We start from the raw sequence: 12,825 nt of genomic DNA, 5'->3' as shown, positions 1-12,825 counted from the left end.
TTTGTTTACAGTTTTCTGACAGCTTGTGTTCAGTCAGTCCTTCTTCCCAACAGCTGTCTGTTGAATACTTGGCTCTGAGAGATGAAAGTGTTTTGTTCTGACATATAGAGCAGTTCTATGAATTAGCCTTTGGTTCCTGCAGTAATTGTTTGTGGCAGATCTCTTTATTGGTGGATGGGATGTGGAATGTGAATCAGCAATTATGATTAATGTGTTAATACAACCGTTTTGATCTATGTTAATCCCCATATTCCTCCTTTGTATTGCTGTGTTTTTATAGACAGTTCAGTCACGGACTTTATTTTGTCTGAGTGGAATGACAGAAATTCCTGCACAAAACACACAATTAAAACAATTCTGAGCTCAAATTCAGTATGTATATATTAAAAAATCAGTTGTGTAGTGGCTTAGACAGCTTCAAATGTCATGAAGCTTCTCAAAGTGAAAGCAGTAATTGGTGGAGTTAGATGTAATGAATAAATATTATTTTCCTTCTATTACTGCCTGTTTCTGCCTGCCTCCCACAAAAAATATTTTTCTGTCCTTTGAAATTTGAAAGGGCAGATAAATGCCTCAGGTTTTATAGTTGTGTGAGCTGGTGTATTTTTCCAAGTGGTGTGGTCCACTTCCTGTGTGAGGGAAGCCTTCTCTTGTGCAGAGAAAAGGTAGATTGGCCACCTGAGAACAGGTAACAGTAGAAGTAGGAGTGCATGATGTGCCAGTAGTTGCCCATAGATAGGTTCTACATGCTTGACTAAAAGAGCTTTAGTTTTTGGGCCATTTTAACCAGAGCACAGTGGCTCAGTGATTCGCACTGTTGCCTCTCAGCGCGAGAGATCCGGGTTCGATTCCAGTCTCAGGCGACTCTGTGTGGAGTTTACTTGTTTTCGTCATGTCTGTGTGTGCTTCCTCTAGGTGATCTGATTTCCTCCCACAGTCCAAAGGTGTGCATGGGTGTGCATGTAAGGTGGATTGACCATGCTAAATTGCCCATACAGTCCAAGGATGTGCAGGCTCAGTGAGTTAACCATGGGAAATGTGGAGTTACAGGGATAAGGGACCAGAGGTGGTACGTTCTTTGGAGGGTTGGTGTGGACTTGGTGGGTCGAAAGGCCTGTTTCCAAACTTTAAGGATGCATTAGATCAGATAATGTATGTTTGTTTATGTACGGTTCGCTTGACTTCTGTTTCTGACCTTTCGTCTGCTTTTGTGTGTTTACAGAGGAAGATGAGGATGATGATGAGGAAGAGGAGGAAGATGAAGAAGAGGAGGAAGAGGAGGAAGAAGAAATTGATGTGGTAACAGTCGAGAAACGACGATCATCATCCAACAAGCATGTGACGACCCTGACAGTGACTGTGCGCTCTCACACCGCGAGCTGCGGGTCATCGAAGAACCACAGCACCTCTCTGATGAAAAGGTGTGCACCTATACACCAGCAGCACAACTATGCTGCCCCCTCGCCCTACACAGAATGCGATGAGGTGCCACCTCTGAAGAAGGTGAAGAGTGAAACTGTGCGCCTCGCCAAGCAGGTGGCGCCCCCTCGATCCAAAAGCGTGAGTCCCCGTGGATCCGACTCCGAAGACAACGAGCGGCGACGCACTCACAACATCTTGGAGCGTCAGCGGCGCAATGACCTCCGCTCCAGCTTCCTCACCTTACGGGACCAAATACCAGAACTTGTGAAAAACGACAAGGCGGCAAAAGTCATCATTCTGAAAAAGGCCACTGAATATGTGCAGGCTCTGCAGTCGGAGGAGCAGAAAATGTTGTCGGAAAAAGAGAAACTGAAAGCCAAGCAACAACTGCTAGTTAAGAGACTGGAGGAAGTGAGGACTCGCTAGGCTAAGGCTACCCCAACTGGTTGAATGCCACTTTTGCACATTTTAGACGTCAAGAATGTTTCAGAGTTTTTTTCTGGTTATCAGTCCAGCCGCATTTAAACATGGACAAAATACTTCAGAAGCCTTAGAGGTACCTGTGTCTGTCAATGGAGATCCATTTTGAGAAGGCTTATTGATTGTCTCTTCGAAAACCTATGTAAATACCAGTTTTAACAACTGCCTTTTTCATGTGATGGTTTGGTTAAGAAAAAAAGAGCCACAGTCTGTGCTGCCGTTTTTTGGACTGGAATTTTATACAGAATAATAACTCAAATGTTTGAGGAGCATGAACTTTTCGTATAAAGACTTCTTGTTAATCTTTGTTATGTACTGTACTAATTCTTACACTGCCTGTATCCTTAGTGTGATGCTGATACATGACTAAATTTGATACCTATATTTTCGTATGAAAATGAGTTGTGAAAGGTTTGAGTAGATATTACTTTATCACTTTTTTGACTAAAATTTCTTTTGTACAGAAATTACTATATATGCCTTTACCTAACCTCTCTCTTGTTTGTGTTGCTGTTGGGTTCATAGAACTGGGTAATTGGCTGAGTTACGTGTTTTTCACAATGTACATATAGTGCTGCAACTTATAGCACTTTTGAAATACCTCAAGTTTATGAAAATAAATCCTATGAAACTAATTACCTCTTGTGATGGTGTCTGTAGTTTGCGGAGTGCGACTGAAATACTCATAAATGTCTGGCAGTGGTGTTCGAAGATGAACGAACTCCAAAACACAATTGGTGTTTTTGACAAACTACGAGTTTGATCATCGTCCAAAACAAGACTTGTGTTAATGTATTTAATTGTGTATGATTTAATTACAATAAATCCTGCTATTCGTGACTTTGCCATTTGCGAATCCACTTACTGCAAATTAGTTCAATGCACCATCTTGCCTATTAAAGGGTAAATGTCCACCAATCCATGGTTAGTGGGAGGCAAAATATGTAGCCCAGATAGAGAGACGTTCAATAATTTTTGCGTGAAGTTGAAAGCGATCCCAACCAGAAATGTGGTTGGCAATAATAGCTGTGTTCTTGCTCAATCCTAATCTATCCAGGTGGGGGAATAAAAGTGTAATGATGAATGGTCTGAAATTTTATTGATTATTTTAAATCTTGTTTTATACCTTTATGCCTGATTAGTTAATAATAACTTCCATTTGTTCCATCATTGTTGGAGGATTTTCAGACGAACAAAATCCAGAAAGGAAACTGGAGAAACTCTGACTTGCCAAGAGGAAGGACTGAAAGCCAGATGATGGTAGTTTTGGAATAGGCGGGGATGCTATTAAATGAATGAATTGAATAGATAATGAAGGGATTGAATGAGTACTAAACATGTCAAAAATTTGACTTAAAAACAAGATATTTTGTTTTTCCACAAGAATATTTTTACGTTTAATAAAACCTTTGTTTGCAGGTATGATTTCTGTTGGGAGGAAAGCTGTCGGTGTTATTGATCACCTGTGATAATAGGTAATGGTCAGTATGATGGTACGGTGATATAATGGATTAGGGAAGCACAGCTGTTAAAACATTGCTATAATCTATTACTTATCTCTATAGTGAGTTTTTTTTTCCGTTTGCCCACACTATCATTTTAAGGAAGTTAAATTGATTGCATTTCCTACTTTCATATAGTTGCGTAAGTTTTGAATGGACTGATGCTAACACTTACTTTCACTAAGAATCCTACACTTCCTGAAAAGCAAATAAATGCACATTGCAGCGGAAAACCAGAACTGGTACAAGGTGGAACTTGCATTGAAATATCTACAGTACTCATCAGGCTGCTCTCGATTAGGATTGTGCAAAACTGATACAACGTGCCCCTGATTGCATCATCTAAAGATTATGCAGTCTAGCATTACAATTTATCATTTGATATTAAAACTTAAATATACAAGCCAGTGAGTTTTTTTTTAAGGTTGATTTCCTGTCATTGAATTAGACAGAATGGCCCTACAACAAGAGGAAAATGTGTCTAAATTTCTGCTTCTGATTGCTGGAAAATCTACTTGACGAATTTTCGGGCAGGTCAGAATTGAGCTTGGTTTGATGCCTCCCACAGTCAAATAAATAGGACAGACATTGCTAAGGCTAAGCAAAATAATGACTGGTCAGGGTCTGAACTCAGTCTGAGACAGGAAGAGAAGGGAAAATGGTGTGAGCAGAATAACTAATCAGAAAATGGAAGAGATGCACTAAAGGAAAAGTTAATTTTTAAAAAAGCCACAAGGCAACAGTATCTGAAATACTTGCAGTTAGAAATAACTAGAATCATTGGAGAAATTATGTGGATTCTTTCTGTTTGCTGTTAACAATACACATTTGGATATAAAATAGTTCAGAGGCATGGGATTCTAACCAGAACTCTATCAATAAACACATCAATTTAGATCCTATCTACCTTCCCTTGAAAAAACAATGGGAAATGACATCACCCACCTTAAGAAACCAAGACCTATAAGTAAAGAGGCTGGGCATACCACCAGCGCTTCACTGGAGAATCTCATTGATGATGTTATCGAATCATGGTGATGAAACATCTGAAAACAAATCCTTCAGCTCAGTGAGCTAACTTACAGACTTATAGTTCAACGTCGACTACTGCCTCTCGTGTTGACTGAAAGTTACAGGAAGTCAACAGCTGCAGTGTGGAATAAATTACAAACCTACGAGAAAAACTTTTGGAGTCCTTAGAGGATTGTGCCCATGGCCGGAATGTTGCTGTGTTAGTCTTTGGAAAAATGGCAGGAGCATTGCCATGTCATGAATGTAATATATGGGTTAGCCATGCCAGAGCAAGGCAATGATGGGTTAGCATCTGGACATCATAACCAATTCAGGAGAGCAGCTGGGAGATGGTTGCCATGTGTTTTCAATGGGAGGAACTCTTAAGTGAAGTGGCCATGAGATGTTTCAGAAAACCTCACCAGCAGTTACATTTTTGATATTGAAGTACCTACACATTTCGAGAGGACACCCTGGAAAGACTGTCCCCTGGATTGCCTATCCCTACCTGGAGATGCAGCTGAAGTGAATTGAGGTGAACTCCAGAGGATGGGAGGGGAGAATAATTTCTCCACCTAAATGGGCATTGGTGGAGGTGGCTGAGGAAGTCAGCAGTTGCCATAAGTCTCCAGAACCATGAGGGTCCAGGACTTTAGGAAGATGTGACTGGTGAATGACACAAAGCTCTTAAGGTGCCAATCCCCACATTTTGACCTGCCCAGAATACATTCTTGGTCAATACTCCTTGCACCTCCACTCATTCTTTCACCTCCAAGGATCTTACATTCCTATCAGAGCAATCACGACACATCCTTGTTCTATCGGCCTGTCGTACCCAAGCTTTACAATCCCCCTTCATGAATGGTGTCCACACAAGCCATTATGAGTACCCACACCTTCTTGCTTCCTCTTTGCAGGAGAGGAGAGCCCACAATTTGGCTAGATGACAAGACACAATGTGGGTAGGAAACCAACCTACTTTGTCAACTGTTGGCATTGCAAACACATCTAACAACTGGGAGGCTATCTCACTTCAGAAGGCTGTAGATGCCAGTACCTATCAACTGTGACACCATTAGCTCACTGAGGCACTAATGCTCAAACATAGAGTCGTACAGCACAGAGACAGACTCTTCAGTCCAACCAATCCATGCTGACCATAATCCCAACTAAACTAGTCCCACACATGTTGAAGAAAAGCTGGTCTTATGCTGGTAGATGCTGCTGGACAGCAAGTGTGTTTATCAGTTGGGTGATGGACTGGAGGAGGGAGGTGGTAACGGGATCTCATCTCCATCCCTTCTGCCGTACAGAGAGTGACGTGGCTGAGGAAAAGGCAGAGGGTACCAGTGATGGTGCCATTCCTGCTTCGATTCCATCTCCCTGGTAACAGTCTGAGATTAAGTCAGTATCTCTGAAATGCTGTTGTCACATTTGATCCTGAGATCAGCTTCTGACCTTATATTCTTGCCATTGCTAAGGCCAATTTTTTTCCCACTTCATAAATTTGCTCAACTTCACCCCTATCTGCTGCCAAAGTCTCTCATTCATGCCTTGGTCACCTCCTGACTCAACTATAAGAACATAAGAACTAGGAGCAGGAGTAGGCCACCTGGCTCTGCTCCACCATTCAATAAGATCATGGCTGATCTTTTCACAGACTCAGCTCCACTTACCCGCCCTCTCATGGTACCCCTTAATTCCTATGCCAACACCTTCCTGGCTGGTCTCCCACATGCTACCCCATGTAAACTTGAGTTAGTCTAAAGCTTTGTTGTCCATGTCTTAATTTGCAACACCATTCCCAGTCAAGCAGTTTTCCGTATGACGAACTGCTCATGAACTCTTTTCTAATAACATTAATGTGAAGTTTCGCATCTAAGAAGTACACAAAACTACAGCAAATAATGTGAATCAAGAAATTTCATCCACATTGTCTCCTGAGTTGATGCCACTTGATATGATGATGGAGAGGGGAGGTGATAAAATTTTGTCTCTTTCTTGGTGCTTGACGGAAGGGAAGCTAAGCTACGATTCTTGTTCAATGTCCGTCATTCCGTGCAAAATTGCAGCAGAAATACAGCTGATATCAAAGTTGTAGATGGGTTTTTCTGCAAGGCGTCGGTATCAAAGCATCTTTTTAAACTTGGCCTCATCACTGACATAGAGGAGTCACTGACGGCAAAAAATTTGAGGAGTTTTGTCTGTCTGAGCTTTTGCCACATTTGTTCAACTCCGAGGTACCATCTCCTGGGGCAACTTTTTCATTCCCTGTTTTACAGGGCCCAATAAGAGCAGATGGCACGACAAATGGTGTGAAGGGAAGAATGCTGTTAGCGATTTTAAAGTACCTTTAGCAGCAGATGGTTCAGAGACAGAAAGTTGCTGAAGGACACAAATGATCTTGTCCACAATTTAAAAGAACTTTTGTTTATATTGTGGCAAGAAACAACAAGGACCCACCAAGTCGCTGTTGCTCTTGAACTGCTTTAATGCGGGTGTTACTTTGGTCTGGATTCTGGGAAATCTACATCTGTTAGACTGCTCCTGGTGTTCCATGCAAAAGCGGGTCTGGGTTACTACTAGAATAAATGGGCTGGATTTTGCAGTATAACACCAGGGAGCCTGTTCACTGACTGCTGGAATGTGAACTGAGGCAGCTCCAGCACAAAAACCATTTCAGTGCTGCGCGTTTGTGTCTGAGTTCCCAACAGAAAACAGAATGCGAAAAAGCTAAGGGCTTGTTACACTCACACCTGCTTAATATCCAGAAAGTTACTGAACTAGTTACACCCAAATGAGGAGAAAGGGGCATAATACAAGCTGCCAATTCACAGTTTCTTGCTGGGACACCAGTCTGGACTGAATTTAACTGGAAAAGCTTTCAGAAAAAGTGGGTCTTACATTTTGCACCTTAGATTCGGGGATATGAATTGGATCTATGATAAAGGCAAATGCAAGGGAAATACTTCCTTGTAAAAGGGGCAAAAGACTGGCACGGTGGCTCATCCACTGGACACTATGGGTAATTTAGCATGGCCAATCCACCTAACCTGCACACTTCTGGACTATGAAAGGAAACTGGAGCACCCAGAGGAAACCCACGCAGACACAGAGCGAACGTGCAAACTCCACCGAGACAGTTGCCCGAGGGTGGAATCGAACCTGGGAATGTGGCACTGTTAGGTGGCAGTGCCAGTTACAGGGACAGGTCAGGGAGGTGGGGTGCTCTTTGGAGGGTCGGTGTAGACCCGATGGACTGAATGGCCTGCTTCAATACTGTAGGGATTTTACTGTGTGGAAAGAGAGAAATTGAGACTGGAAGCCATTCTCTGAAATGGACATGAGATTTGACTTAGGTGCTGCTGCCTTTGCTGTCCCAGACATAAAATAGTGAAACAAAGATTTTGAAGTGATGGTGTGTGTAGCTCAATGTGCAGTTTCAAGGACAAAGCTTTTTTTAGCCTAGCAACATAAAAATTGAAGGATCATTTCAAGGAAGTGATTTATGAAATAAAGTTTACCCTTCACTATCTTCAGCAATTGCCTCACCTGGCTTCAAACCCATGAAAACGATACACTGCTGTTCACTACCAGTGCCATTAATGAGTGAGTTACGGCCCTCGTTCTGTATTACTGAGAAGATCTCGCACCTGCACACTGAAAAACACATACTGTGTGATTGGCCAGGCCATTGGTAGTTCTTACTCAGTGAAAACAGCTGATTGGGCAGTTAGTTCTTTTGAAATAACAGTAATAGTAGCTAGCTGTTCGATCAAAGTTTGAAGAACCAGAGAGCGATAGGCTTCCCACCTGTCACTGGTACAAAACAAAACCAATGTAAGTTGACCTGTTGGAAGCTGTCTCACTTACATCGCCAGGTTCTGACGGGCACCCATTCTGTTAAACACTGCACGGTTTGCTGCTGTAAATACTTCCAGCTCCAACTATGTGTAACAGGTGTTTAATTATTTGATGAGTGTAGGTTACTGCATCTTTAAAGAGACCACAACCTAATGAAAACCGTGGCAAACCTTTATTTTGCTTGTTTGGAAGAACTTGACACGATAATGCATCAGAAAACAACACCGTCGTGATAGTTGGCATTTCTCTTGATATTTTTTCTAAAATTATAAAATCACCACTTCAGTGCTTTTTTTTAAAAAAAATTATAATTGGTCTGCTATATATTCTGCTTTTGCAGTTGCTTGGTTCACTTTGTGCCAGTTATTAGTGACAAATCAATGGTAGAACAAATTATTTGTAAAGTTCCTAAATTGAAAACGTTGCTGACAGAATTCCATTCTATATTAAGTAGTGTAACTGCAGATGGGTTAAATTTAGCAGCTTTAATCAGATCCTTCATCAGAACAATACAATCACGTTTGTCAAAAGAAACATACAAAAGAACGTTGTTTCCTTTTCTTATTTGAAGGAGTGTTATGAATTGTTGTGTGGATTTTATTTTTAAAATTGAAGAAATAAAACCTTGGAAGTATGACAAGAAGTGAACACATATGTATTCTTTTTAAAGTTAAAAACACATAACCTAAGGGTTTGTGAAAACAATGGTCTGCTCTCAATGCAGTTTGCGAGCACATTGTTAGGCTGTGTTACCTTGGTAATGGCAGCTGCTGTTGAAGGACAGGAATTGGCTCAGTTCCTTCAGTCGCCTGTCTGTTTGTGTTCGATACACGTGATCTGCAAGATAATCACAGTCTGCTGTAGTTGGTGCCATGCCAGACCATGTTAATAAAAGGAGCACGAGGATAATGTTTACCAACATTGACCACATGGCTCCTTCTGTGACTTGCCCCAGCTAAGAGTACTGTTTCTGAAGGGTCATCCAGCACAGTCTGAAGCCTCAGAGAAGAGTAATCTGTCAGGCATTGCAGAGTATTCTGAGAAAAATTCAGCAATTAAAACAAAACTTTTACTTTCACATTTTTATTCATTCTACGTGAAAATCTTTTTAACTACATGCCTTCATTATATGGAAAACAAATCATATATTTATCTTCTTTTTTTTATTTTGAGTTCAAGAGTGGATTGAAATATTCTTTAACACTGAAGCAGAGCCTTTCAAAATAAGTGTTTGAGAGCCTAGATGTAAGCTATTGGAGCGTAATTGTTGTGTAATGGTAACATTCTCCTGAATCTGTCTCACAAATCAAATTTAGTGTATTATTCACAGCACACCTGCAAAAAGAAACATTTGATATCGTTTCTTAAGGTAATGTTGCATCTTTCTTGTTTGCTACAGATATTAAAAAATAATCATTTGGATATTTTCAGTTCTTAAAGGATTAATGATCATCTGTAAGGGAATGACTTTTAATTTTAATTTAAATATACCAAGAAAAATATTTTGTCCATCTGCGATATTGTTTCTAACTACCTGTTCAGCTGTGCTATAGTGTAGAATTTTTTGATCATCACAGGCACTGCTTAATGCCTCTTACATTCATAGAGTCATAGAGATGTACAGCATGGAAACAGACCCTTCGGTGCAATCCGTCCATGCCGACCAGATATCCCAACTCAATCTAGTCCCACCTGCCAGCACCTGGCCCATATCCCTCCAAACCCTTCCTATTCATATGTTTAGATTAGAGTGGTGCTGAAAAAGCACAGCAGTTCAGGCAGTATCCGAGGTGCAAGGAAATCAATGTTTTGGGCAAAAGCCCTTCATCAGGAATACTAATGAAGGGCTTTTGCCCGAAGCATCGATTTTACTGCCCCTCGGATGCTGCCTGAACTTCTGTGCTTTTCCAGCACCACTCTAATGTAAACTCTGGTTTCCAGCATCTGCAGTCATTGTTTTTACCTTCCTATTCATATACCCATCCTGATGTTCTCTTGCTTTGCACACCTCACTAAGTTTGCTGACTATTTCAAATTCTAGAATAATTTATATAATTCGCCATTATACTATCGAGTAATCTTAATATATTTTCTAAGTTTGCAGAAACAACTTTATTTTTATTTTGTTCATGGTATATGGACATTGCAGGCAAGGCCAGCAGTAATTATCTGTTCCTAATTGCCCTGAGAAAGCAAAGATCTTACCGTTTTATGGACTATTGTGTTTATGGTCTATATATACTTGTAAGAGTGGGAGATAATATACTTTTGAGCTTTTAGCCATGCTTTATACTTTTAATGAGAATAATTAGCAGTAGATGGAGACAACTCAGCAAAGTGTCTTCAAAAAATAAGGTGGGAAGGACATTTTTTAATATTATTCAGCAAATGGCAAATTCCCTACAAGTTAATGGTAGTACAAGCTAGAATGTAATTGATTTTGAACCTATTAAGAAGCTGAACAAGTTATCCAAATCCTAATATAATTCCAAATATTAATTCACTTGAATCCAACACAAGATGATAATGAGGAAGGTCTGTCAACCCCATGTGAGAAAGGTTTAATCACCGCACTCAGTAGTTTCTTAAACAATTGATTGTATTTTGTCTTCACCATGCTACCAGTTGATGCTTCTTCAGTTGAAGAATTTCTTGACATCCTCAATTTGAATCTGTGCTTCCTGTTTTACTGCCACATTTTAATTAAAAGATCTCACATCACCTTTCAAAAAGGAGCAGGGGAGTTCACCCAGAGTCCAAGTCAACATTCATGCCTCAACCAATAGTTCTAAAGCCTGATTCTCAGGCCATTTTTCTCATTGCTGTCTAAACAACCCACTGTCCTCATATACACATCGCTCTTCAACCTTGCCCTCTCTATCTTTGTAAACTCTCACAACTCTCCTTAAATTAGGTGGCACAGTGGTTCAGTGGTTAGCACTGCTGCCTCAGCACCAAGGTTCCAGATTTGAATCCAGCCTTGGGCGACTGACTGTGTGGAGTTTGCACATTCTCCCCGTGTCTGCGTGGGTTTCCTCCGGGTGCTCTGGTTTCCTCCCACAGTCCAAAGATGTGCAGGTCAGGTGAATTGGCCATGCTCAATTGCCCATTGTGTTAGATGCAACAGTCAGAGGGAAATGGGACTGGGTGGGTTACTCTTCAGTGGGTCAGTGTGGACTTGTTGGGCTGCAGGGCCTGTTTCCACACTGTAGAGAATCTAATCTAAAATTGTGTGGCTCCAACATCTCACACACTCTCCAATGGAATTGTGCCTTCAGTCACCTGGACCAGAGACTCTGAAATCCCCTTCACAATCGTTGTTATGAAGATGTGGGTGGACTTTAAGAGAGTTAAAAGCAGCAGAACTACCGGACACAGCACCAAGCATTCTCAACTTGGATTTTTACAGATTACTGCACATCATAAATCTTTTCTGTGTTGCTGGTTTTACATAAAGCAGGAGGGTTTACCCTGTGACGTAACAATCTTTCATTTCACCACCTCTCTTTCTTCTTTAAACCACACTTGACAATGTTTTTAGACACCTGCTTTAGGGTATCCTTCTTTAATTCAATGCCAATTTTTATTTAATCATATTCTTGTGAAGCACCTCAGGAAGTTTTCCTACATGAGGAACAATTAATAAATGCAAATCATTGATAATAAACTGGCATTCAGTTTCACAAGTCATTTTGAATTTATTTTCAGAATTCAATTTTCATTCCTCCAACTGTCTCTGGTTCTTAAACGTCTCTTCTCTGAATAGAAAATGTTACTGAGGACAAAGGTCAAAGTGGCTACAAGACCTAAGATGAAGAGTTGTTCTGAGAGCCTAAACATGCTCACCACACCTAGTCCTCCATAATGCAGTCACAAGTTGGTATTAAGTGGTTCACGTTTTAATAATAACATAAGAAACGAAACACTAGATTGATGTACATGTAACTTAAAGCAGGGAAATAGGTTTGCTGTTTCCTACCTGAATGTGCGGACAGTGACAACAGTTTAAAAAATAAGCTTGAATGGTATTGGAGAAAATGAATATTGTCTTCAAATCAAAGCGCTGACAAGTATCTACCTATCTATAGAGTTACAATATACACTATACATTTCCTCATTAGAGTGACACATCTCAATTACTCCGGTACCTTGTATGGTTTAAACCCAAGATTGAAGGCTTCCAAGTGGCTTCTTGTCTTTGAAATACTTCTTTCTCACAGAGACTGAGCTTCCAGTTACAACTGGCAAATCTACCTTATTGCTTACTAGATAGAAAGTACCAAGAACTCCATTTAAGCAGTATAATGGGCAGCAGAGCTCAACACATGATGTCTGACTAATTTGCTACCATATTCCTGACAATGGCATGGACCCAACCACTCTTAATATAACGGCTCTTTCATTAAGAGGTGGAGGCTTTGTTGCAGCTGTTTATCTTTCAACGCAAACGTGATATGGAATAGGCTTTGGATCAAGGTGTCTAATAAGGTAGAGAGTACCTGAAAGCATCTGATAAGCTCCATTTATCAGAATACTAAAGACTGTT

At 40.6% G+C, this 12,825-nt stretch overlaps 1 protein-coding gene across 1 annotated transcript; it reads left to right on the top strand.

The window, feature by feature from the left end:
* Positions 1-1,197: 1,197 nt before the first annotated feature.
* Positions 1,198-2,079, top strand: mycn (MYCN proto-oncogene, bHLH transcription factor; the record flags this gene model as incomplete). Its single annotated transcript, XM_043687430.1, has 1 exon — positions 1,198-2,079. A coding segment is annotated over one exon (651 nt), but the record flags the coding sequence as incomplete, so codon positions are not given.
* Positions 2,080-12,825: the final 10,746 nt, after the last annotated feature.

Source organism: Chiloscyllium plagiosum, chromosome 3 (assembly GCF_004010195.1).
Source record: "Chiloscyllium plagiosum isolate BGI_BamShark_2017 chromosome 3, ASM401019v2, whole genome shotgun sequence".
NCBI lineage: Eukaryota > Metazoa > Chordata > Chondrichthyes > Orectolobiformes > Hemiscylliidae > Chiloscyllium > Chiloscyllium plagiosum.
Note: the sequence above shows the minus strand (reverse complement) of the source record. Positions and strands in the feature narration are given on the sequence as shown.